Below are 25,930 nucleotides of genomic sequence, written 5' to 3'. Positions count from 1 at the left end.
GCTTTTGCAGCCATGAACCAGCAGATGGAAGATCTCTCTGTAACTCTGCCCTTCAAATAAATAAATCTTTTTTTAAAAAAATTAACAAACCTTGAGTCTAAATTTTATTTTTTAATCTAACCTTCTGATAGTCTGTTTGCACATCATGTTTTCAGGTACCTAAAATGGAGTGGTGATTTATATTAATAATATTAGGGTGTCAGAAAATCGGTAAGCATTGTTTACAACAAGGATTTAGAAGCCTATGCTCTCAAAAAGGGTACATCAACAAAAAACACAGGCCTCAGGAATGTATTGGGAAAAAAATAAAATAGTAATATGGTGGGGCCGGCGCCTTGGCTCACTTGGTTAATCCTCCGCCTGTGGTGCCAGCATCCTATATGGGCACCGGGTTCCAGTCCCGGTTGCTCCTCTTCCAGTCCAGCTCTCTGCTGTGGCCCAGGAGTGCAGTGGAGGATGGCCCAAGTGCTTGGGCCTCTGCACCCACATGGGAGACCAGGAGGAAGCACCTGGCTCCTGGCTTCGCATCGGCGTAGTTCCGGCTGTAGCAGCCATTTGGGGGGGTGAACCGATGGAAGGAAAACCTTTTTCTCTGTCTCTCTCACTGTCTAACTCTATCTGTCAAATAAATTTTAAAAAAATAATAATATGGTATAAAGGTTTGAAGTGTTTGAAAGTGTGAGAGCCACACATTTCTGGTAAAATTACTCCATCAGTTCTTTGGTATTTACTAATTATTTGATTTTAGAATCAGGTATTCCAGCCCCAGGTCTTGTGTCAGTGGCCCAAGTGTTCTAGGCACTTGGTATATTCTGATCATGCTTGCAACAGCCTCCCATCTACCCAACTGGAGCCATGCTGATCCGAAGACAGCAGCCAGGAGCTTCTTCCGGGTCTCCCATGCCGGTACAGGGGCCCAAGCACTTGAGCCATCTTCTGCTTTCCCAAGCTATAGCAGAGAGCTGGATCGGAAGTGGAGCAGCCAGAACTGGAACCGGTGCCCATATGGGATGCCAGCACCACAGGGGCAGCTTTACCCACTAGGCCACCACACCACCACTCCCCCCACCTTTTGTAATAGAAGAGGGAATTACAGAGGTTGGGCAGTTTTCCAGGGTCACAATTTGGACTCACTTCTGTTTAGTTCATAGTAGAGTGGGCCACACCTGTATTTCATGCCACATTATTGAACCTCTTTTTCTCTCTGTAATGAGAATAACCTTATCTGGCTTACCTTCTTCAAAGAATTATTGTAGAGATTAAATGAAGTAAAATGTTTTACGAAAAAAAAGTCCTTGGGGCTGGCACTGTGGCACAGTGGGTTAAGCCACTGCTTGCAGCACCAGCATCCCGTATGAGTGCCAGCTCAAGTCCTGACAGCTCCACTTCCAATGTGCTCTAAGAAAGCAGCAGAAGATGACCAAATCCTTGGGGCCCTGCTCCCATGTGGTAGACCTGGAAGAGGCTCCTGGCTTCTGCCTGGCCCAGCCCCGGCCATTGTGGCCATTTTGGTGAGTGGACTGGTGGATGGAAGACCTCTCCGCTTCTCTCTATATAACTCTGCCTTTCAAAATAAATAAATCTTTTTTTTAAATGTTCTTGAAAAAGTTGCATTGTCTACAAATAAAAGCCGGTTGGAAAGATATACTCACATATATGCATAGATATTTAGGTTTTTCTACCCTCCCTGCTGCTGACCACGTTGGCACTAACCTAAGAGAAAAGACGTGACTCATTTTATAGCTAGAGGTGATGTACCAGGGTACTTGAGAATGTTTGTGGGTGTTATTTCACCTCATTGTATCCTATGAGGTAGGTAGAAATGGACAGTGTTCTACCTGGGTTAAAAATGCAGGCTCCGAGACAAAGTAAAATGCCATTAGAACCCGAACGGTTTAAGATGCCTCTAGCCTGCTTACTTGGGAGAGATCAGTAAGCTTTTCTTTTTAGCATAACTGTTCCCTTATTCATCTTTTCTCCTGTTCTAGGATATAATGTCTCTTTGCTATATGACCTTGAGAATCTGCCTGCATCCAAGGATTCCATTGTACATCAAGCTGGCATGTTGAAGCGGAACTGTTTTGCCTCTGTCTTTGAGAAATACTTCCAGTTCCAAGAAGAAGGAAAAGAAGGCGAGAACAGGGCAGTTATCCATTATAGGGATGATGAGACCATGTGAGTATAGCTTGGCCCTGAAGCCTTGCTGTGGCTGTCACCAGGGTGGCACTTGCTAAAAGAAATGTGGCTTAGTCAAGGACAGGCATTTCCCCTGGGGGTTGAGGTGCACACATTGGAGTACTTGGGCTCGGTTTCCCATCCAAGCTCCTGCTCCAGCTTCTTGCTAATACAGACCCAAGTAACTGGGTCCTGCCACCCACATGAGAGACCTGTATGGCGTTCCCAGTCCCTGACTTCAACCCTGGCAGTTATTCAAGGGGTGAGCAAAAAAGATGAGATCTCTCTCCCTCTCAGATACATAAAGTGCATGCCTTTTAATAGGGCTCAAACCAGCACCCATATGGGATGCCAGCCTCTTCAACAGTATCACCCAGATACTCAGGAGGTACAGGGTGGCCATGGTTTCTGTATTATTGCAACTCTTAAATTATCTGCATACTGTGTCTCATAGTATATGAAAAGTAAAATCACTAACTCTAGATTCCGTGTCATTTGTACCAATTAATAGAATCTACTTCTGGTAATTCCCATTTCCTGTTTGTCTTAAGACGTGCATCTATTGCACTATCTTGGCCATGAATATGAGCCTCACTTGGCATGGCTTTTGTCCTGTGAATTGAGAAACCTATGAGTTTGGGCACCCTCTTCACTTACAGATCAAGTTACTGACAAAAGCCCATTGTGGTTCTGTACATACTCTCACGGGTTTCGTTCCCCCTAGGTATGTTGAGTCTAAAAAGGACAGAGTCACCGTAGTCTTCAGCACCGTGTTTAAGGATGACGATGACGTGGTCATTGGAAAGGTGTTCATGCAGGTATGGAGTGAACATCTTGTGGGTAATTTATGCCTTTGTACTAGAAAACATCAGAAGCATGGGAAGAACACCAGCAGCTCTGTTGATGTTGGAACTTGTTGATTTAGTGAACAAGCCACACCAGATCCACTGAATGTTGGATTTTTTCTTAGTGATTCTGGTCTTCTGCAGGATATGACTAAAGGATACGTTTACTCTTAAAAATGCTAATACTGAATAGTAAGTATATTTCCTCCCATAGGGTCTTTGATCTGAAGCTTGGTCAAGTTTCCTATCTTGTTTTTTAGTAAGGTCTGCTCTTGGTTTGATTCAGTTCTAGAATCTTCAATATGGTGTATAGCAAATTCTCTGAGTAATGGATAATACATTAATAGGTGGAATTATCAAATTACTGACAAAGGGAGACTTGGCTAGAGTTTGAATGAGTCATAAAGTAACTCCTTCAGAAGATTCTAACCTACTTAAGAGAGAAGTGAGCTTGGACAGACATTTGATGCAGTGATTGAGATGCCACTAGGGGGACTGGCTAATGACATAGTGGGTAACGCTTCTGCCTATGATGCCAGCATTCCATGTGGGTGCTGGTCTATGTCCCGGCTGCTCCACTTCCAATCTAGGTCCCTGCTAATAGCCTGGGAAAAACAGCAGAGAATGTGCAAATCTCCAGGCCTGTGGCACTCACATGGGAGACACCTGGCTTCCTGGCTTCAGCCTGGCTCAGTCTTGGCCATTGCAGCCACCTGGGGAGTGACCCAGCAGATCCAGCAGATGGAAGTTTCTCTCTCTTGCTCTCTCTTTCAAATAAATAAATCTCTTAAAAAAAAAAAAAAAGCCACTTGGGTCACCCACGTCTCATATTGGAGTGTGTGGGTTCAGGTCCTGGCTCCACTTCCAATTCTGGCTTCCTGCTGTTGCACAACCTAGGGGTGGCAATGATGGCTCCACATGGGAGACCTGGCTTGAGTCCCAGGATCCTGGCTTATACCTGTCCCAGTGCTGGCCATTGCAGGCGTTTGGGAAGTAAACCAGTGTGTTTTTCTCTTTCAAATGAAATAATAAATTTTAAGAAGTCAAAAGTATAGGAAAGTTTTATTTAAAAAAAAAAGAGTTTAGCAAGACATTTTATAATTGGATTTGTCGCACTCAAGTCATAGACCCATTGGTGGCTTTGTCATGTCTGTTAGCCAGTTGCTGGCTCTAGGACTTGAGCTCACTGGGCTGATGATAACCAGGCTGGTTTCTGCTGGGATGGGATAGCATTCAAAATCTAGTACAGTGATTACATTTTTTTTTATCTTAAATATATTCATTTCTTTTCCTTGGCAGGGAAGTGAGATTTTAAAATTCTGAGACAAACTTTTTTGCCAAATCGAGTTGAAAGAAAGCTAAGCCTAATATAGTGAGGATACTTTATGTGTAGCCTTCTAAGTGGCTAGGGATATCTTCAAACGGGATCTCCTCAGTTTGATCCATCTCCAGTGACTTTCTATTTTGGCTTATTAATCAGAAATTCGAGTTTGGGAGCTCCTGGGCAGAAAAATTGAAATACTGACTTATCAGCATCTGATAGTACTCTACTTCATGGAAGTGTGGTGTGTGCGTTAACTGTACACATGTATCTTGAGTCCTAGAAGCAAGCCTCTAGACAGACATTTCATGTATTTTTATGCAGAATTGACAAGGGAATTAAATGCAGTAGCTCAGAAATTGGGCTAAATCCAGATTCAAGAACTAATTTTAAAAGTTACAAAGTATATTTTTAGACTTGGCTGGTTTTTACGAGTCTTGTTCCATTTTATTCCAGGAAACATCTTAATTTACTTTTATACTTTAAAAAGCCCTTATCTAGGAGTTTACAGCAGATTTGTTCCTTGGGAGGATTTTGTATATTCTTTTTCTGTGTGTGAATTTACACTCCCCTCTTAAGATACATGTGGCAGGGCACTTACCTAATAGGCAGGATAAAGCATCTTTGCACTGTCAGTATCTCCAGTTAGTGACTGTCCTGTGCTGTGCAGGTCGTGTGATGTCTAGGATTGTGAAGAGGCTGGCTTGGGAAACCAGCTGCGCTGCCACCCTTACAAATTCACAGTCTGGGGCAGTGTGTTTGAAATGACCATAGAAAACTGAGTTTTGCTGGGTTTTCTCCCCAGTTTAAATTATCTGCGTTTTCCTGGGCCTAGAATCTTAGCCTTTCTAGAAGGAAGGACAATGGACGTTTCAGAGAAACCCGCCACCTGGGGACACTGAAATTCCTCCTGGATGCTAAACTGCCTGCCAGGCCATTGTGGGCTGCCCCTGCCAGTGCGTGCGTCCACCCTGATGACGGCAGTGGGCCTGTCTCTTCGCTTGTCAGGCACACTGAAGGATACTTGATGCATTTCGAGGAGAGACAGAGTTTCCACTCTCCACCCACATGGGTGTCCTGCTGTTGGCATTGAGGTGTTGTCTTGGTGGCAGACCAGCCAAGTACCAGGGAAAGTCTGGTGGAGTTATGCTTTTGGAGGTTAGAGTAAGATGAACTAGGGCTCTTTTCGTATTAGATCTTAAAGTCAGGCCAGTAATGAAGTAACTGACAATAGTTAAGCGGAAACCACTGGTTTCTTAGTGTTCAGGGACAAGCATTCTGACTCTTGGGCAGTTTGAAGATGTCGTTGTGAAGGCTATAGTATCTTCCTGAACTGGGAACACGGAGTCAGTCTGCAGTTGTAGATGTGGCCAAGCGTTTCCCCGGGGGCTGTCATTTTCTCTCTCCCACCTGCCATGGGCGAGAGTGTGTGGTCACATGTTTGTGTTGCTACTGAAATGGTATCTACATCCTCCTAAGAGTGAGCTCAGAACATCTTTTTTATGCTGAAGGCCATTTGTTTTCCTGTGACATGTCTCTATGCCCTTTATCCATATTTCTATTGAGTCATTGATTTCCTCTGTTTCTTTATATACTTAGGAGATTGGCCCTTCATCTGTGATTAGAGTTGCAAATATTTTTCCCAGTTGTTGTGCTGCGTTTTGTGAGGGGTTTTCCCATGCAGAAGTTTCTTATATAATTAGATTGATCTGTTTTTTATGGCTCCTAGATTTTGAGTCATAGAAAACCCTTCCTGCTGGCGCCACGGCTCACTAGGCTAATCCTCCGCCTTGAGGCGCTGGCACACCGGGTTCTAGTCCCGGTCGGGGCGCTGGATTCTGTCCCGGTTGCCCCTCTTCCAGGCCAGCTCTCTGCTGTGGCCCGGGAGTGCAGTGGAGGATGGCCCAAGTGCTTGGGCCCTGCACCCCATGGGAGACCAGGAGAAGCACCTGGCTCCTGCCATCGGATCAGCACGGTGCGCCAGCCGCGGCGGCCATTGGAGGGTGAACCAACGGCAAAGGAAGACCTTTCTCTCTGTCTCTCTCTCTCACTGTCCACTCTGCCTGTCAAAAAAAAAGAAAAAAGAAAAAAGAAAAAACCCTTCATACTCCAGGGTTATAAAAGAAATTACCTATGTTTTCCTAATATTTTTCCAGTTTCATATTTAAGTGCTTAAGAGAGTACACTGAAGAGAAGCAGACTTCAGATTATATAAAGAGCCCCAAACGGAAGCATGCTGTTGAGTCTGATATGCACTGCTGTCCTGTGACTTGGCCCCTGGAGGTGCTGCCATACACGTGAAAATGCACACAAGTATTTGCTCTGTGTGACCTGCTAAGGCTAAAGAGGAAAACAGATAGTGGGCAGAAAACTTCCTGACCTCTTTTTATTTGTAAAACATGCTTCCTAGAGAAAGGCCATTTTGGAAGCTTTGCTTTAGAAATCTCCTTTTAGGATAATCTTGACTCCCCTCTTCCTCCCCAGATATTGTTCCTTTGGGGATCAAATTGTCTTTCAAAAGGAGCTAGGCTGTGCCAATTTGTGGTCATTTTTCTTCCACCAAACAGCAGAAGCCTAGTGGTGTTAGCTCTGGGCCATGCAGAATTTAAAACAGGAAGGTCCTGGGTGCTGTCTCTTTCCTTTACCACTAATTCACAAGGGCTTACTAATTAGTGTGTATTCTTTCTGCCTGCAAATGGAAATATAGTCACTGCTTGTCCCTTTACCATGTGGTGATCCTGAGTCAGCTAGAAGCTTTCTTCACCCCCACCCCCGAGCCATGTGCTTGAAGGACAGAAGAATGGATAGAAAGGGAGCAAAGTAGGGTTCTTTGCTTGAGGAACTCAACCTGGTGAGGAAGCTAGATTCGCTAATGAATGGGAATGTATCAGAGTAGACGTTTCTAGAAGATATGGCATTTCAGCAGAGCAGCCCTGGCCCCCGAGTGCTAGAGGAAGGTGGTGTTAATAGAAGTGGCACATTTGAGCAGCAGTAGGAGCAAATTGGCTGCACAGGCACGTGTGCAGTACTCCTTCAGCTGAGACCTTGGAAATGCCTGCGTTCCACATTTGTGCCTTCCTCTGGAAGGCCCACTTGATAAATTTGAATCATCTTATAGAACTGACATTGCTGGAAGATCTAGTTCTGTTCTTGCAAGTCTGGGTGGCAAGAGGAGCGCCTTGTATCATCTGTCTATTTGCAGAGGAATGGAAAAGGCTGCATTTGGAGATGATATTTTGACATCCTCACTCACAGTTCTGTAGTTGGTTGAGGATACATTTCATAAGGGGTCATGAGCTCTTGTATAGAATAGAACCCGAATGGAAAACCAGACTTTATTTCTAAGGGCACACGGTCTCCCTCTGGAAAACCAAGACAGCTTGGCTTCTCTGGCTCCCCTCTGCTCCCAGGAAGGTCTTAAATTCACTCCTAGAGTTTTGATTGACGAATTCTGAACAGTTAACAGGGTCTCAGATTCCTCAGTGAAGGAAGATTTGTGCAAGGGCCTGAGGCCCAGCGCGAGAAAGCATGGCACTGGAGGAACTGGAAGAAGTGGTGGTGGGAGCAAGGGGAGCAGTGGGGAACGGGGGAAGGGCCTCATGTGCGCAGATGCAAGGCGCTCGGACCTGAGCCACAACCTGCATGCCAGTCACCCTGGTGGTGCAAAGATGTCCCGGAACATGTAGCTGCTTTTCAGATTAAATCAAAAGACACCAATAAACAAAGCAACAGTACATATATCAAAGTAGTGCTCTATAATTTGTCGTCTATTTGGTCTCACCTAGAATTTGTTAACCTGTGTTGGTCCAAAATAAGAGAAAAGGAAAAGGATTAACAATGCTTGCCACCATATTTGAAGATGTGACTTGTTCAATACTTGGTAATCTCTCCCTTTTGATTCTGAAGTGCACTGATCCCAGCCAGCACTTGTCATATTTCTGGTTTGGTGTGGCTCATTTTTAGCTGTTGCTTGTCCCAAGGACCATTAAAGGTCACACCTTAGACAAACCCCATCGCATAGGTTGCCATTCATTTTACACGAGCCTCACTTCTTGCTGTCTTTGTTTTGTTTTGTTTTCCTCTTGGCAGGAGTTCAAAGAAGGACGCAGAGCCAGTCACACAGCCCCCCAGGTCCTCTTTAGCCACAGGGAACCTCCTCTGGAGCTGAAAGACACGGATGCTGCTGTGGGCGACAACATCGGCTACATCACCTTCGGTGAGCGGCTCTAATGAGTTCACCCTGCAGGATGGCTAGATCTGAGCAGAGCCTTGGTTAGCGTTGGATGGTGGGCAGAAGCAGGCATGCCAACTTCAACTTGTCCCATGCCATTGCTGCCGCTGCAGGAGCATGTCATGAGGCCCTGCTTTCGTACGATAATCACTTCCTTTCTCTGTTTTTAAATCTCAAGGGGAAAAAGGGTAACCTCTGATGTCGAGAGCTGGGGTGGTGCCACGTCAGCATTGCTGAGCAGCTGCATGAGAATTCTCTGTCACTTGGCATTTCTTGGTTTTTGGTTTGTAAGCCCGAGCTCCAGCCATGATTCACTGTCCCACTTCTCCGCGGCAAGGACTCAAGCCTCTCCTCCGGTTGCTTTGGCCTCGTGAGCTGATCATTGGAGCTGACAGCCGGGGAGAATAGCTCACTCCCACTCGGCACCTAATGCCAGGGAAATGTCTCCCTTGGGGGAGCTGTGCTTAATTCACCTCAGTGCTCCAGGGGTGCATGTCTGTTGGATTGAGTGACTTGATGCTGTGTTTAATCTTTACTCTTTTGGGGTTTTATTCCATAGTTTTATCTTTGAGGTTGGGGTGCATCTTGCAGTTCATGGTGTGTCGCGGTGTAACTTGCAGCATTCTCTCTCTGGTCCGGGAAGTCGCGGTAAACTTCCCGTCACTTGCATCTCAGATTCTTTGAAATGCAGGTTTCTGCTGGCCAGGGCAGAGTGACACAGGAGCGCCACCCTTTCTTAGGAGGCCTTCCTTTTCAGTTCAGCAGAACCTCACAGGCTCGGGCGCGTGCTGTTAGTGAGACCAGTGAGCAGAGCAGTGCAGAGGTGCAGAGCATTCCAGAGGCCACAGGGGAGGAGGACTGCGCTGTGACGGCACGGGCCTGTGGGCAGCCCTGCTCGGCACCAGCCAGAGCACCAGCTGGCCTGCCAAGAAGCCCTGCGTCCTCCTTCCCTGGTGTGGGATACCCTCTGGAATCTGTTCTCTGTACTTCAGTGAGGACCCTGGCTCCTAGGGTAAACCGTGAGCGTCCCTGGTGGCTGGCAGACGGGGAAGACACTGTAGTACACGCACCACAGAATCTAGACCCAAAATGAACATGCGGCTCAGGCCTTTTCTCTCCCATGAGCCCCTCTGTGCTCATTGGTGCCTCCCCTGGTTGTGCTGCTTATCCCTTCTTGCGTCAAGCAAAAGCCCTGGACAGAGCCTGGGAGTACTGCAACAGGTAGATTGTGGCTAAGCAGGGAAACACTGCAGTTGACTTGCGGCTACTGTTTGGCCCCACCCTGACCCTGACGCCTTGTCTGTGTGTCACCCCTCCCCCCAGTGCTGTTCCCTCGCCACACCAACGCCAGTGCCCGAGATAACACCATCAACCTGATCCACACGTTCCGGGACTACCTGCACTACCACATCAAGTGCTCTAAGGTGAGGGGGCACCAGGGGCTTAGTTCCTGTGACCCAGGGCTTTGCCTGCCAGAGCAGAGAGCAGAAGTTGTCCTTGAAGTCAAGAATCTTAGCTACACAGTTCAGAACAGGGCTGGGCTTCAGTATCTGTTGTGTTTGCTCCCAGGCCTATATTCACACACGTATGCGGGCAAAAACGTCTGACTTCCTCAAGGTGCTGAACCGTGCGCGCCCAGATGCTGAGAAGAAAGAAATGAAAACAATCACGTGAGTCGGGCAGGACCACCTCCCCCTCCTGTGCTCACCAAGAAGTGAATAGTGGGTGTCAGAGGCCTGGTCCTGCTGGTGTCTGGGTGGTGGGTACCTGGAGGCTACGGCTCCCGGACAGACTGGAGATGGGAGAGTCAGGTTTTCACTATTGCTGGCCGGAATGGGTTTCCTTGTTTCCACTTCTTTTTGCGCTGTGAGAAAGTCAGCCAGGAAAACAACAGAGGCTTCATTTTTCTAGGAAAAGCTTGTCTTTAGGCCCGAGTGGAGAGATCAGTCTTGTCCTCGTGGTCTTCCTGGAGAAATGGAGGAAGTTGCTTTCGGTCCCTTAGTCAGTAGGCCTGGAACAGCAGCCCCTGAGTGTTCTTCCTGGCCTGCTGCTCAGCCGGAAGGTAATCAACACAGAGAGGAGGGGCGACGCGAGGAGCGCTGCCCAGGACAGGCAGAGCTGTAAACTGTGCGGCTGTATAAGCAGGGGGCCAGCATGGCCAGCGGCCCAGAGGGGTCAGTCTCTGGGAACAGGGCCATGTCGTGGTCTCCTCGTAGTGACATTCACAGCCCTGCTCTCCTTATCTACGGTAGTGGCACTTAAACCTCCTTGCTTTTGTGCCCGTGGAAGTTATTTTGCTTTTGTGATCAGCAAAGCACCCCTCACAGCCCAAGCCCTCTCTCCTGGCCCAGAAGCCTCTTCCACCAGGCTCGTTTCCACTGCCTTTCGAAAGGTGGAGAGAGGGCTCTGGCAGAGTACCTGAGCAGTAGGTCAGGGTTTTCAGCCCCAGAAACATGAGACGTTTGTGCCCAGCAGGTGGAGTCACCGTGACTTCTTTAGGCGAAGGCCTTTCTCCGTATTAGCTCTGTGCCCGCCCCGCAGAGCCTTGGGAACGGCAATCAGCCGGTAGATAGAGCCTCTGCCGAGGGAGCTGTCCACACGCCATGTGACACACGGCAGCTTCCTTCCTCCTCCGCAGCTTCTTGGCATCTCCTAACATGGCCAAAGCCGGGACCAGGGTGGGAGGCGAGGGGGTGCGCCCTGGGCCGCCTACTCCTGCTGCCCCTCCAGAACCTTCTCTCCAGCCTGGCATGTGTAGGTCCCCTTTCCCCGCCTGCTCCTACGGGAGTGCTTTTCTTGCTAGGCACCATTTTGGTGGCCTCGAGTAGAAGGCAGCCACTTTCATACTGATTCCAGGGCCTGGGAGAGCCTAGGCGGTGAACCAACAGCTCAGTATAGCCTGGGGGAAACTTGACCTGGGCAGCCTGTATAACCAGAGAGGAAAGAGGAGGAGGGAGGCAAACAGCGGCACCCACCCTGGAGGTCAGATCATGTTACTTACAGGGGATAGATGTCGGTCCCGGGCTAGACAAGCTAGGACTCCAACACCAGAACAAGAGGAGTCTGCAGGAGCATGGACCTGGTGAAACTGGGAGACCCAGGGCCCTGGAGCAGAAGCTAAGCCTAGGTCAGCACTCGTCAGCGCTCTGCCCACTGTGGAACCCTCGGAAGCTCTTCATCTGCGGGCAGCATAATCCAAGCGTTTCCTTTGGGGGCAAGGGAGACTTCCAGGGCAGGCAGAATGGCATGCCCTTATTTTTGCTCTGATTCCCCTCAGTTCTCAGCTCTCACTTCCAGGCGGCTTTAATAAGTACCCATAGCTACCAGTTACCAGCCTGGCTCTGGGAACCAGCTGGTCCTCCGTCGGAAATACGAGGTGCAATGGGATACAACTGCAGCCTAGAAAACCAGCAACTGTTCCCTGGGCCAGTGTGGCCAGTGTGGACAACAGAAGGCCGCTGACCTTTGTGTTGATTACGTATTGCAGAGAGAGCTGCTGTGTGTCTGCTGGCTCACTCAGGTGCCTACAACAGCCAGAGTTGGGCCAAGGCTAAGCCAGCAGCTGGAGCACAATCCAGGTCTCCTCCTGCCCAGGGTGACAAGAACCTAACTACCTGAGCCATCACTGCTGTCTCTCAGCGTCTGCTTTGTCAGAAAGCAGAAGTCAACCCAGGAATCAAACCAGGCAGTGTGCGGGACGTGAGCATCCCAACTGCTAGACTAAATGCCCCCTCCACCTGGAGCTTGTGAGGATTGCAGTGGTAGAAGGTTCAGGAACTGCTCTGTGGGGGCCCTAAAAGGTATAGGCTGCATAGGAGGAGCCCGAGCTGACTGGTAGATACTAGGAAGACGGTTGAACCCAGTCCAGTCGGAACTCAGGGACACCCACGCCATCCAGAATGGACATGCGGTTCTCCCGTCTTACTGATACAGTTCATTCCTTCTGGGAGACGGGGCCTGGTGCTCAGGGCATCTGGTCAGCAGGAAGAGGCCGTGAAGCTGGTCTGTGAAAGCCGGATCAGCCTCGCCTGTGGCCCCAGGGTCTCTGCCTAAGGCACCGAGCCCTTTCCACCTCCTGTTCGGTGTCATTGGGGTCCCATCCCTAGTGGAAGGAAAGGTCAGCCGGAAACCAGCCTTCACTCTTACTCTCCTTTTCAAGGGGGAAGACGTTTTCATCCCGCTAACTCTTGGGAACAGGAGGAGGAAGCGGCTGGCGACTGAAGGCTGGAACACTTGCTACTGGATAATCGTAGCTTTTAATGTTGCACCTCTTCAGGTTCTTAAGGGATTCTCTGTTTTGGTTCCATTTTGTACACGTTTGGAAAATAATCTGCAGAAACGAGCTGTGCTTGCAAGGACTTCATAGTTCCCAAGAATTAAAAAAAAAAAAAAGGAAAAAAAGAATTCCACTTGATCAACTTAATTCCTTTTCTTTTATCTTCCTTCCCTCACTCCCCTCCCTTCAACCCTCTTTTCCAAGCTCTTCCGCTTTGCAATATGTTACTGGTAATGAGTTGCAGGATAATGCAATCTTAACTTGTTTTCTCCTAAGTGTTTGAGTTCAAAACTCCTGTATCTAAAGAAATACGGTTGGGGTCATTAATAAAGAAAATCTTTCTATCTTATGTGAGAATTTGCTGGGTTTCTGGACTCTGAGTCCAAAAGAGAGGGGAGGAAAGACAAATAGACTGCGCTGCACTTGAACCTGCAAACCTGAGCTGGAGTTCAGGGTCAGGAGCTCATCAGGTCTAGAGCCTCACTGCCCTGCAGGAGAGAAGAACGAGCTAGCAAGCTGTAAACAGCCATTTGCTACCTGGACAGGCGGTGGTTGGCAAATTAAAGTGCTTTCCAGTACTTCCCAAAACGTGTCCCATTAGCATGGTTCTGTGGGATATTGAAGGGTATCAGGTGTGGATCTGACGCCAACAGACCGGCCAGTCTCCCTTTCTCACACAGCAGCTGCAAGCCCGGCCCTCCACAGAACTCTGGGAAAAGCAGCACCCTGCAGAGCGCTCTCGCCCGCGGGACTCTGGCCCCAGAAATCGAATTGGTTCAGAGAATTTGCTTGGTGGAAAAGAGGTAGCGCTGGGAGAATGTCAGGGGCGCCTGAAATGGTCTGAAAGCTGCCCTAACGTTTGTCCTTATTTGAAAGAGAAACATCAAATAGCGTCTGCCTTACTACTTTTTCGTTTTCGCCATCCAGGGCAGTGTGTTTCATGCTGGTCCAAGAACCAGTACTGCAGTGTGCATTCACTGGACTGCATCACAACCAGCGATTCCAATTGCTCAACTTTTGATCTTGAAGTAACCGTGGATTCACAGGTGGTCGTCAGAAAGACTGCAGAGACCCTGTGTAAACTTTCTTCCTGTGGGAGCACCTGTGTCACCACAGTGCACAGTCCCACTCCAGGGTTGCGACGCTGGCATCGTCCACCCACCTTTGTCCTTTGTGTGTGTGGTGGTTTCTGTGCGTTTTCGTAGATGAGAGCGCAGGACACCTATGAAGGGGTAGATGTTGGTTTGGAAACAAGTTTTAGTTCCATCAGCGCACCAGGACTGGATGGTAGAGATGTCTTTTTACTGTCACAGTCAGGAAGTTTGGAAGCCACAAGCTGTTCTGTCACCAGACTTTGGTTTACTTCATTGAAATGGACTCCCAGAAAGCCCAGGGTGTTGGTTTGCGGTTGGCCACGTGGGGTACCCATGCTCCCTTATGTCTGGTGGGAGAACCTAGCTAAGCCAGGTGTTGAGACAAAGAGCTGCCGTGTGTTTTCTGTCCCCTTGGGAGTTTGTGGGTAATTTTGACCAGAAGCAGTTTTTGCTTTTTTGGTAACATCAAAACGTAGCTGCTTGGGAAGTTGAAACACGCTGTACCCTCTTGAGCACAGAGGGGATCAGAGCTCTGCGAAGTACTGTTGCTGGCCAAACCAAGACTGCTTAGAAAGCAAAGGGCGGTATGCCCCGATGTATCTGACTCCAGACCACTGTCGGCGTTAGATCGGCTCGGGCATCAGCCGCCATCCACCCTCCCTCCTTCCTCACCTGCTGCCAGGACACACCTGCACGTAGCGTGGGCCAGCTCAGAGATCCTCACCCCTACCTTCAGTCGGGAGGTCACACACACTGAGGCATGTGAGCTGGTCTTACTGCTCGTTGGCTCCCCTGCGTTGAGGGCCCAACCAGGGGCCTGTCCAAGGATGGGTGGAAGCAGTAGAGGCAAGGAGTCAGAGACTTCCGCTGAAACCAGGTACCGCTACTGAAGAGCTGTGTGACCCCAGATGGCTTCATCCCACCCCTGATAGCCTCCTCTGTAGCTGAACACATAGCATCTACCCACAGGTTTCTCAGAGGAAACAAGTGCCTGTCACCCTAGGCATCTGTAGTGGCTAACGTGAGTCCCCTTAGCACATTCAAGGGATCAGAAGTGACTATGGGAGAGGCGAGGTCCAGAGTGAGCCAGGCCCCATTCTGTCTTGTGGGTTTCCAGGCCGCCCCCAAGATGCTTGGGATGGTGGTGGGTGGAGAGCTGCAGGTGTAGATGGAGGAGGAGCTGGACAAGCCAAGAGCTAGGCGCTGGGCAGGAAAGGCAGTAAGATTGCAACAGGAAGTGGAGGGGAGGGGGCAGGGAATTGAAACAAGGAAAAGGAAGCAGGCCCAGCTGCTGCCTTGGCCGCCTCCTGGGAGCCGGTGCAGTTGCCATTCTGCTTGCTCAGCCCTGAGTTGTCCTGACTCAGCCCGGGTCTACTCCAGGGTGATAGAGCGTTCACGCAGTGCTGCCCCCTTCCGGGGGTTGCCAGGAGCACTGCGCATCTTGTGGCTCAGTGTGTGACCCGGAGACCAACAGGAAGGACACAGTTCAGGATCCTGGCCACTGTCACAGGACTGTGCCGGGGAGGGGGGGCTCATCTCTTGCATTCCAGGGGAGCAGAGTGTTGTCCCCCCACTCAGGGAGCCAGCCAGGGTCTGGGAAGCCCCAGGCACACTGCCTGCACTGGCGCAGGATCATGGGCTCCCAGGCTGTGCATCGGGGCAGACACAGATTTCCAAGGGGGGACAGAAGTGGACAGAGGAGGTGGGGAGCCTTCTCTGCCAGAGCATAGACCAGTCACCCTGGCGCAGGGCCGGCTGGTGGGGCGTCTGAACACGCACCAGAGCCCCCCACGGGCAAAGGGGAGACGTCGGGATGAGTCAGGTCCAGTACCTGAGTGCGGAGCCCAGTGGAGTCAGACGAGCTGGAGAAGCGGCAGCAGGGCTGATGGAGGACAGAGCCCCGCTCCCCGGCTCCCACCCTCCTGAGCTGCCCCGCTGCTCGTGTCAGCCCGCACACAGTGTTTAGACAGAGCAGCAAAGAAGAAACGCAGACCTCCCGGATCCTGCCGGGAAGAGGCCTGTTTATTGCTGCAGGCCCCTATCCGAGGGGCCCATCCCCACTTGTGTCCAGACCCCAGACTGAGCTCTGCCCTCTGCCCCAGCAGACAGTGTGGGCCCGAGGCCGCGCGCTGGGTGTTGGCGTCCTCCCTGGGGGGTGGGTGCGAGGCCGGCAGTTTTCCTCTCCCTTCCTTTAACACCTGAGCCCCACCACCCACGTGGGAGACCTGGACGGAGAGGCCGTGGGCCCAGGGTCCCCAGAGTACAGAAGTCCTCTTGCCCTGTGTACTTGGGCTCTGCGGCCAGGAAGTGTCAGGTCTCACCTGCAGGTCCAGCCGCTTCCCTCCTGCTTCCAGCCTGAAGGTTGTGGGTAGCTGGGCCCCTCCCCTCATCCTAAAGCCGCGCTTGACAGAGGTGGGAACCAGGGCACCGTGCCTTGGGCTTCCATGCCGCAAACCTGCCTCTCACAGCCTGAACCCACTTCCCTCCCTGCAGAGCAGAAGTGTCGGTCTCCAGCACTGCTCCTAGGCTCCCTATGTGCCTTTCTCATCGCAGGGTTTGTTGGGGTTTTTTTCTTTGTTTTAATTATGTATTTGAAAGGCAGAGGGAGAGAGGGGGAGATCTCAATGGTCATGATGACTGGGGCTGGACCAGGCTGGATCCAGGACCCTGGAACTCCATCTGGGTCTCCCACGCAGGTGCAGGGGCCCATTCCACTCTTTCCCAGGTGTATTAGCAGGGAGCTGGAGCAGACGTGAAGCAGCCAGGGCACTGCCACATGGGATGCTGGCCTCACAGACAGCAGCTTAACCTGCTGCACCACCACACCGGCTCCTTTGTGGAGATTTTTGGATTTTTTTGAGGTTTTGTGTTTGTTTTAATGTTGAAAGGGCAAGAGACAGAAGTCTTCCATCCAATGGTTCACTCTCCAAATGCCTGCAATAACCAGGGCTGGGCCGGGCCAAAGTTAGGACCCTGGAGCTGCCTTTGGGCCTCCCAAACCCAAGCACTTGTGGCATAGTCTGCCGCCTCCCGGGTGCATTAACAGGAAGCTGGGTTGGAAGGGGAGTAGCTGGGACTTGAACCCAGGCCCTCTGATATGGGGTGCAGACGTCTCAAGCAGCAGCTTAGCCCACTGTGCCAGAAGTCCTCAGAGGCGTTCTGAAGTGCAGGGCACAGGTGCAGACAAGAGCGGAAATGCTAATGTTAATAGCTCACCGAGTGTTTGTGGGCCACATTCTGATCACACATCTCGTTAAATCTCACAATAGTTGAATACAGTTGTGAGCCCCATTTTATAGATCAGGAAACAGACAAGAAAACTAGTCATTTGCCCAAGTCACATGGTTTAAAAAACAGGATCCCAGCTAACTGATGGCAGTGCTGGCTCGTGGGCCCTAACCGCCATGGACGAGGCACTTGCTGACCAAGTGCCAAGCACCAGGTGTGTGCTGTTCTGTATGCGAGCCAAGGTGCTTCCCACAGCCATCCTGAGAGATGGTCTGACACCCATTTTACAGGGCCAGGTGGCGGGAAGACTGAGGCCCAGCAGTGGATTGCTTAAAGCCACATCCCCAGAGCCATTTGTACCTCACAGCCCAGAACTTGACCTCAGAAAGTAGTTGAGAAAAGTGTGGAGGGACCTCCAATTTGGGGAAGTAAGGCTTGCCCCATAGGCTTTCCCCCACCACGGGGTGAGATGAAGGGCGGATGCTAAGGCCCCAACACACCCCCTGCCCTCCACTGCCGCCATCACTGACCAGCATCCAGGGTGCCACACACTCCCCTCAGCAGGTGGCAGGAGCACAGAGCTGATGTGCTGTCAGCGGGCCACTCCAGGGGCTTAAGGCTCATAAATGTAAATATATTAGCTAAGGCTGGAAACAGGAGGAGCAGACCAGATCATTATGCATGAACTAACGCCTGTCTCACTAAAGCTGGGCAACAGCAGGCGACAGGGCTCCAAGCTGGGGCAACCCACCGTACAGGGACCACCACCTGGTTGGCACCATGTGACCAGTGCTGGGGAAGGGGGGGCCCAGCACAAGGAGGGGCCACTGGGGCGAGGGAAGAGGCCTCCCAGTTGCAGCAACTCGGGATGTGCGAGGTCCCACCCCCCCAGGGGCGGAGCCAGGGCTAAGCCCCACCAGCCTTAGCTCCTCCGCCCCTCTGGGAGCCGAGGCAGGCTGGCCTGGCCCCTGCCGTCCCCACAGAGCAGAGGCACCACACGCTGGCCAGCCAGGACACCAGACATGGTCTGAAGCCCTGCAGGGCCAGATGCAGTGACTCCCTGACACTGCGAGGAAGGCCCAGGCTGAGCGCGCACCACCTGTCCCCGACAGCCATGTGAGTAGTCACTCCCATCCCCAGACCCCTGGACCCACCCCCTGGACCACAGCTGTAGACCTCAACCCAGATCCTGTAGAAGCCCCTGCATGACCCAAGCCCGCAGGCCTTCAGGGTGGGCAGCTGGCGCTGACAACCCCCTCGGGGCAGCCACACCTGGAGTGGGAGAGCAACTGATCCCTGCCTTTCCTGCTGCCCGGGGGAGGTGGAGATGGAGGTGAGGTGTGGGGCCCCCGCTCTGGGGTAGGGCCGGGAGCTCCAGCTCAGCCCAGGTTTGGGGTGATGGCCCCTGGGCCTCACAGGGTTTAATAAAGTTGACGGTGCAGGGAGGAAGAGAAACAGAAACCCGGGGAGCCGCAGAAGGAAAGCTGTCCCACGCGAAGAATGCTGGGGGCGGCTGAAGAAGAGGAAACAGGCGAGGGCAGGGGAGGGCGCAGCAGCTCAGGGCCCTTGGAAGGAAAGGGCGCACCTCTGGGGGCCCGGGCCCTGCTGCTCTGACCTGAGGAGCAGCGGCGGAGCCGGGGGAGCCGGGATCCTTTCCCCGTGGACTTTAATCCCAGCAACAGCAGGTGCTCCCCTACTGACAGGAGCAGGAGATCCCACAGGACCCAGGACCCCCTCCCTCTGTTCCCAGAATGCGGTGGTGGCAACGGGAACGCAGAGGCGCCAGACCAGGGAGCCGAGGGAGAAGCAGGACAGGGACAGAGGGCAAGGACCACACGACAGAGGAGCCACCAGCTCCTCCCTCCCGTCCTCGGGGTTCAGGCACAGCCCCCAGGTTGGGGGGGGGGTTCTCTCCGAGACACCAGCTGGCATCTCCACGCTCACCACCAAGCGTCCCCTCCCGCTGCCCTCCCTCTCCTCCCCAGCTCCCAGGAAAGGCTGTTGCTGGTGGGGCACAGCCGAGTCGAGTTTATGGGCTGGAAGTCCGACCTGGAAGCCTGCTCACTGAGCTGTGACCAGCTTTACAAGGGTGGATGGGGGAGGGGTGCAGGGGACAGGACACCCCACTGTGCCCCACACCTGGCCCAGGGGAGAGGCTCTCTTGAAGGCTGGCTGGATCGCTCCACCCCAGCCGGCCCTGTCCTCTCTCAGCTCTCATGGCAACTTTGCCACAGGGAGGCGGGGATGCACATAGCGCTTTGGGGCTGGCCGGGCTGACCTTGTAGTCTAAACACCACTGTCCCAAGCAGAAACGGGCAAAGTTGGCCTGCTGGGGACCGGGGTGAGCTGCCCCCACCCAGAGACAGCCGCCACCGCTCAGCTTAGAGAATGTGTGCATGCTGCCAGACCCAGTTTTTCTAAAAGACCCAAAATAGGGTATTTGATGCACATTCCCTCTGGCCGCTGTTGAAAAAACATCTGTGTGTGTGGACCAGCACACGGGATAGGGCTACAGGGCATGGGCCAGCACCTTGGGCAATGCAGAGCCCACCAGGCCAGGGAGCTGCAGCCCCCGCCTAACTCTGGACGTGTCTCCATCCTTCACCCAGGCACGCCAGCCGCTGCTCCAGGCCTCTGCCATCCCAAGGCCTGAGATGACACCCAACAGCACCGGGGAGGTGCCTGGCCCCATCCCCAGGGGCGCCCTGGAGCTGTCACTGGCCCTGGCGAGCCTCATCATCGCAGCCAACCTGCTCCTGGCGCTGGGCATCGCCTGCGACCGCCGCCTTCGCAGCCCACCGGCCGGCTGCTTCTTCCTGAGCCTGTTGCTGGCCGGGCTGCTTACGGGGCTGGCACTGCCCACTCTGCCAGGGCTCTGGAGCCAGAGCCACCGGGGCTATTGGTCCTGCCTGCTCGTCTACTTGGCTCCCAACTTCTCCTTCCTCTCCCTGCTCGCCAACCTCCTGCTGGTGCACGGGGAGCGCTATGTGGCGGTGCTGCGGCCACTCCAGCCTCCGGGGAGCATCCGGCTGGCCCTGCTCCTCACCTGGACCGGCCCCCTGCTCTTTGCCAGCCTGCCGGCCCTGGGCTGGAACCACTGGGGCCCTGAGGCCAACTGCAGCTCCCAGACCGTCTTCCCAGCGCCCTACCTCTACCTCGAAGTCTACGGGCTCCTGCTGCCGGCCGTGGGGGCCGCGGCCCTTCTCTCGGCTCACGTGCTGCTGGCCGCCCACCGCCAGCTGCAGGACATCCGCCGGCTGGAGCGGGCCGTGTGCCGCGACGCGCCCTCCGCCCTGGCCCGGGCCCTTACCTGGAGGCAGGCGCGGGCGCAGGCTGGAGCCACGCTGCTCTTTGGGCTGTGCTGGGGGCCCTATGTGGCCACGCTGTTCCTGTCGGTCCTGGCCTATGAGCAGCGCCCACCTCTAGGGCCCGGAACTCTGCTGTCTCTCCTCTCCCTGGGCAGTGCCAGCGCGGCGGCCGTGCCCGTGGCCATGGGGCTGGGTGATCACCGCTACACAGCGCCCTGGAGGGCGGCCGCCCGGAGGTGGCTGCGGGGGCTGCGGGGGAGAGGCTCCCAGGCTAGCCCTGGCCCCAGCACTGCCTACCACACCAGCAGCCAAAGCAGCGTGGACGTGGACTTGAACTGAGGGGCCTCTGCCGCCTCCCACCAGAAGCACCAGCTTGGCCACCAAGCCCCTCGCTGCTAGTGCCCACTTCTCCGACGCCACCCGCCGGCTCTGCTGGCCATGACCTCATTCCCTGTGGCAGGGAGGGAGGGGCACGTGGCCGAGTCACGGAAAGAACCTGGAGACGAGCGCGCACCGAGGGAGATTCCCGCTCCGTGCACGCGGGAGCGGGTTCCAGGCCGCCTCACCCCGCCGTGGCCTTTACCACTTCCTCCGCACGCCCCACCACCCCAAACTCCACAGACGCCGCCTCTGGGAAGTATATTTTATTTACATTTTTAAAATCTGTAGCTAGTATCTCTTCCTCCTTTCCACCCCCAGCCTCGGGGGGGGGAAAGAACGGGAACCTCCAACACCTCCCCCAACCCCCCGCATACAAACACGCACCCGTGCCTCACACCAGCAAACGCGTGAGAGAAAGAGGCCGCCCCCACACGCCCAGGGCCGCTGGGTCTGTGCCAGGCGAGGGGGTGCCCGGGGTGGGGTCTAGAGGGAAGGAGGGGACAGAGGGGCAGGCCAGCCCGAGGGGCCGGGAAGCAGTCCCAGGCCCTCGCCGCTGCCCTCCGCACCTGCCACCCCTGCTGGTGACACGAAGCCAGAAGCTGCAGCCGTTAGCGGTCAGGCCTCTGGACACAAAATACTTTCGCTTTGTGGTCTCCCGACGTGGTCACCACCAGGGAGGCATCTCTGTGGACAGAAAGCACGGGGCTGAAGGGGCTGGGGGACCCAGAGTCCGGCCTCAAGCCCCCATCCCGGGGCCTGGGTGGGCTCCTCCCGGTCCCCCAACACCTGGGGCTGCACTGATGCAGCCACACCTCCAGCAAGGGGCCCGGGGAGGAGAGGCCCAGGCGTGGGAGCCGCCTGTCTCAGCACCCCCCACACCCCGGCCCTGTGACTGACATGCGAGGGTGGGGAGGGCCCGGGCACCCATGGGGGTGGGGCTCGAACCGTCAGCCTTCCCAGCGCTGCTGTGCCCCAGGCTTCCCATCGGGAGCCCCTCCAACACCCCAAGGAGCGACCCCGCGTCCCCAGCGTGCTACAGCAGCTAGCACAGAGGCTGTGGCCCACGTCCACCTCTCTTACTTGCTGAGGGCGAAGTCCAGGATCTCAGCTGCGTGGCCCCGGTAATCGGTGAGCAGGCGGCCGGTCCGGGCGTCCCAGAGGCGCACGATGCCGTCCAGGCTGCAGGTGTACACCACGGCGGTGCCCGCCTCCCACAGCAGCTGCACGATACCCGACTGCCCCAAGGGTGCGGGTCAGCCGCAGACAAGGGCCCTGCAGGAGCCGGGGCTGGGGCAGAGGCACCCACGGGGAACCCAGCTCCAACTGCCCTACCTGGTGCTGACACTGGTGCCTGAGGGTCTGTGTGGACAGGTCATAGATGGCCAAGGTCCCGTCCAGGTAGCCAACCGCGGCCAGGGGCATCCTGGGCAAGAGAGGGCATCAGGAAGGCTCACGCCGGGCCATCAGCGCAGGCCCCGCCCCCAGTGCCTCTGTCCCCGTTCACACTCACACGCTGCAGAAGCCCAGGGACTCCACCGAGTTGGACTCGCTCTCCTCCCCCTCCCCCAGGCTGGGCTGAGAGGCCACGGTCTCAGGTCTGAAGACGCCCACCACCTGTCCGTGAGAGGAGAGGGTGAGCGAGGCCTGGGGGAGGGTGGAGGGGACGAGGCAGGGCCAAGAGCTCAGGGCGAAGGCTCCAGGCGCCCTCACCTTGCCAGTGGTGGCACTGACCAACTTGGCCTGGCAGTCCACAGAGCCGGTCAGGATCAGGCTGCCATCCTGATTGGTGGCCACACAGGTCAGAGGGCCCTGGTGACCCTCAGTCCCTAGGACGGAGCAGGGGAGGCGGGTCAGACTTCGTCCTGTGAGTCCCGCCCCCCGCTTCTCAGCGCCCTCCCAGCCACGGCCCAGGTAACACCCGCGGCCCCGCTGGTACCTTTCAGTACGTGGATGGGGCTGCCCTGCTTCAGGTCCCAGATCCTGATGGTGCCATCTTCATAGCCCACCACGGCTCTCTTCCCTGAAGGCCACGGGCACATACACAGCCGACCGCGGTGAGCCCAGATGGGGCAGGCCAGGGGGAGGGGAAGACAGTGAGGGTGCAGACCCCGCCCAGGGAGTCAGGGCAGGGAGGAGCTGCCGTCCGCCCTGGAGCCTCAGAGTGGGGAGGGGCACCACGCAGACCCCACCTCCACACAGGGGCAAGGGGACGCAGGCAGCGGCTCTCACCGTCGGGGAGGACTCGGCCGCAGGTGGCGGGGCAGTTGGGGCCCTGGAAGGTCTTGCAGTCCCCGCTGGGGACCTTCCACATCCAGGTGTTGCCGTCAGCCGTGCCCGCGAGGAGGACAGGGGCCCGGGGGTGCCACTCCATCCACTGGGCAGAGAGAGAGGGAGGGTCTGTGGCGAGGCCCCTCACCCCCTTCCACCTTGGACTCTGTCCCAGGAGCCCCACCCAAAGTGTCCCTGCTGCGGGGGGGGGGGGGGGGTTGCCCGGTAACAGGCAGAGACATCCTTGCTGCACCTCGGGCCTGGCCGGCCCCCCAGCCTCTTGCCCCTCCCAAACCCCTCACCCCCCAGCAAATCCCACTCTGAGCGTCTCACCTCCAGGTCTCCTGCTTCAAAGGACCAGACCTCTTCCTTGGTGTCCACCTGCCACACTTTCAAGAGGCCACTCATGTCGCCTGTGGCCACGAGGGTAGAGTCATGGCTGAAACCAGCACAAGTCACCGAGTCTTTGTGGCCTGCAAGAGAGGAAAATGGGGGACCTCGTGCTGGGGGCACCGCACCCAGGTGCCTGGCCCCCGCCAAGGCTCAGCTAGAGGAGCAAGACAGGTGACCGAACTCACTGCTGCCCCAGGGCTCCCCAGGAGAAACGCTGCTGGCCCCCCACCCAACCAGCGGAGCATGGGCCTCCTCTGCCAGTGCAGCTCCTCAGGCCCCCGCACGGCCTCGGACACTGAGGGTCTCCCTGCTCTGTGCCCACTGCAGAGCCGGCGTAACACAAGAGGGCGCCAGCCCGGCCCCTCACCTGCGCACTCAAACAGCAGCTCCCCGTCGCTGAGCCGCCATACAAACGCCTTGTCGTCTTCGCCCCCCGTCACGGCCAACGTGTTGGTCTTGGGATCCAGGCTCACACAGAACACGGATGCTGTGCCGAGAATGAGTTCCAGGAGGAAGGGGACAGTGCTGTCACCTAGGGTCCTGTCCTTCAAAACCTCAGGAAACCCACCCTGTTCCCCGCCCCCCCAACACATCCTCCCTCCGGAAGTGACAGGTGCATCCAAGTTCTCGTCCAATCCGAGCATCAGCTTGTTAGGAAAGGTGCCCTGCCCTAGGTGCTGCTCCCCTCACCAGCCGGCCAGAGCGGGGGGCCGTGTGCCATGTGCAAGGTGGGACCCGTGCAGGGTTAGTTCTTAGCGTGGGAGGCCACCGGGCTGAGCACCAACAGAGCGGGGAAGCCATCATGTTTCTGGCTTCTTACTAAGAGCTGGCATTCCATGAGACGATATCAGGTAGCTCAAAAGCTAAGTTTTGGGGGATAAATGACTTCTAACTGACACTGACTATTTTTATTAGAGATAACTTCAATTTTTCTTTCCTTTTAATTACTCTGAGAGGCAGAGCGATAGAAGAGAACTCCCATCTCCTCAGATGGCCAAAATGGCCAGGGCTAGGCCAGCCGGAAGCCAGGAGCCAGGAACTCAGTCTGGGTCTCCCAGGTGGGAGGCAGGGACCCCACCGCTTGGGCCACCACCTGCTGCCTCCCGGGCTGCGCAGCAGAAGCTGGAGTGAGGAATGGAGCCAGGACTCAGCCCAGGCACTCGGATTCGGGACGTGGGTGCCCCAAGCAGCCTCTGAACCGTTAGGCCAACTGCCTTCTTTTTTTTTTTCTTTTAATGAAAACTCAGACCCAGAAAGATCAATAAAGGTAGTAAACTGGTTAAGCAGCAGCAGCAGGATTTAAACCGGGGAAGAGACACCTGTAAGGACCACGCACGTCCACTGGGCCATGACTCCAACCCACACCTGCGCGTCCCTGCCCACTTCCGTGTCCCCTAAGGTCTGACCCCGGCAGCCGCAAACACTCAAAAGCCCTCCTCGGGGGCTACCTGAGTGCAGCGCAAAGGTGACCTCGCTGTCGTCCGGGCCCTCCATGCTGCCGACCACCCCCTCCTGGGGCTCCAGCACCCAGCCCTCCTCGTTGCCCTCTTCCTCCTCTTCCTCCTCCTCAAAGTCCACATCTTCCATCTCCTGGGCCAGGTCATCTGCTTTGGGGAGAAGGGAAGAGGACGGGGAGGCCTGAGGCTGGGGCGGCTCGGGCGGCCCAGGGGTACGGCGGGGGTCACGGACTGCTGAGAAGCGCAGCGTGGAGGGGGCGTGCAGAACCGGGGGCGACGTCTGAGGACCAGGGGCTGGCCGGCGACCGAGTGGGAAAGCAACCCGAGGGCATGATGGGAAGGGGGTGTGTGAGGGGAAGGGCCAGGGGAGGCGTCAGGGAACCCCCACCCCGGCCAGGCCTGAGAACTAAGTCGGGGGGTGCGCGAGGAGGCAGGCAGCGGGATGTCGGCAGGAATGACCCGCAGGGCAGGGAGAGGAGTGGGGAAGCTGGGGTCGGAGGCCAGGGGTGAGCGCCTCCTGTCCCACGGCCTGCGGAGTGGCGGTTCTCACCAGGGTCCGGCGGACCAGGATCCAGTTCTACCACCTCGATAATCTCTTCATCACCATGGAAGCTTAGGGTCTCCAGCGGAGGGGTGTCAGCGGCAGCCCCGCTCTCCGATTCGGACTCCATGCGGAGCAAGCGGCCGATCCACTTCTCTGGGCCCAAACGCCTCCCAGAGTCAGCTCTGCGCGACGACGCGGAACTCGAGCCCCTCCTCCCGGGAGGAAGTAGGCGAAGGCAACGCCCCAGCAGGAAGAGCGACGGCCGCTCCACCAGTAGCGGCTGGAGTTGGCTGGCTGGCCCACCAATCATAGGGTAGGGTTGGGAGAAGGGGCCGGGGCGTGGCGGAGAAAACCCAAACTCCGCCCTCTCTGACTCCGCCCCCGACAGGAGGGAAACAAGCGAGCGTGC

The 25,930-nt window shown here is 55.1% G+C and overlaps 4 protein-coding genes across 10 annotated transcripts in view; 3 read left to right on the top strand and 1 right to left on the bottom strand.

Moving 5' to 3' along the window:
* Positions 1-13,197, top strand: part of ARPC2 (actin related protein 2/3 complex subunit 2) — a 30,624-nt gene extending 17,427 nt beyond the window's left edge. For both annotated transcript variants that reach the window (XM_089329893.1, XM_002712472.6), the window contains exons 6-11: positions 1,989-2,175; positions 2,900-2,993; positions 8,431-8,557; positions 9,896-9,996; positions 10,142-10,242; positions 12,732-13,197. In XM_089329893.1, the coding sequence (XP_089186019.1) occupies positions 1,989-2,175; positions 2,900-2,993; positions 8,431-8,557; positions 9,896-9,996; positions 10,142-10,242; positions 12,732-12,756 (635 nt within the window). In that variant the 3' untranslated portion in view covers positions 12,757-13,197. The remainder of the gene's footprint in view (positions 1-1,988; positions 2,176-2,899; positions 2,994-8,430; positions 8,558-9,895; positions 9,997-10,141; positions 10,243-12,731) is intronic.
* Positions 1-25,930, top strand: part of PNKD (PNKD metallo-beta-lactamase domain containing) — a 552,090-nt gene that overhangs the window by 468,518 nt on the left and 57,642 nt on the right. The gene's annotated exons all lie outside the window — the stretch shown is intronic.
* On the top strand, positions 18,087-21,408 carry GPBAR1 (G protein-coupled bile acid receptor 1). Of its 3 annotated transcripts, none has more exons than XM_008258922.5 (2): positions 18,087-18,286; positions 19,780-21,408. In XM_008258922.5, exon 2 carries the CDS (start codon positions 19,825-19,827, stop codon positions 20,815-20,817), a length of 993 nt encoding a protein of 330 aa, XP_008257144.3. In that variant the 5' UTR covers positions 18,087-18,286; positions 19,780-19,824; the 3' UTR covers positions 20,818-21,408.
* On the bottom strand, positions 21,108-25,699 carry AAMP (angio associated migratory cell protein). 2 transcript variants are annotated; one of them, XM_008259128.5, is made up of 11 exons: positions 25,528-25,699; positions 24,969-25,127; positions 23,888-24,007; positions 23,461-23,600; positions 23,089-23,233; positions 22,796-22,879; positions 22,570-22,685; positions 22,370-22,473; positions 22,192-22,282; positions 21,940-22,094; positions 21,108-21,543 (listed from the first exon to the last, which is right to left on the bottom strand). In XM_008259128.5, the coding sequence occupies exons 1-11, from the start codon at positions 25,646-25,648 to the stop codon at positions 21,468-21,470; spliced, it is 1,311 nt and encodes a 436-aa protein (XP_008257350.2). In that variant the 5' UTR covers positions 25,649-25,699; the 3' UTR covers positions 21,108-21,467. The 2 variants fall into 2 exon arrangements, with proteins under 2 accessions (XP_008257350.2, XP_002712519.3); XM_002712473.6 differs by having other exon boundaries at positions 24,969-25,124.

This window comes from Oryctolagus cuniculus, chromosome 3 (genome assembly GCF_051225735.1).
Source record: "Oryctolagus cuniculus isolate XC-2025 breed Fujian yellow rabbit chromosome 3, ASM5122573v1, whole genome shotgun sequence".
In the NCBI taxonomy this organism is placed as follows: Eukaryota; Metazoa; Chordata; class Mammalia; order Lagomorpha; family Leporidae; genus Oryctolagus; species Oryctolagus cuniculus.
The sequence above is the reverse complement of the archived record's forward strand: the minus strand, read 5'-3'. Positions and strand labels throughout refer to the sequence as shown.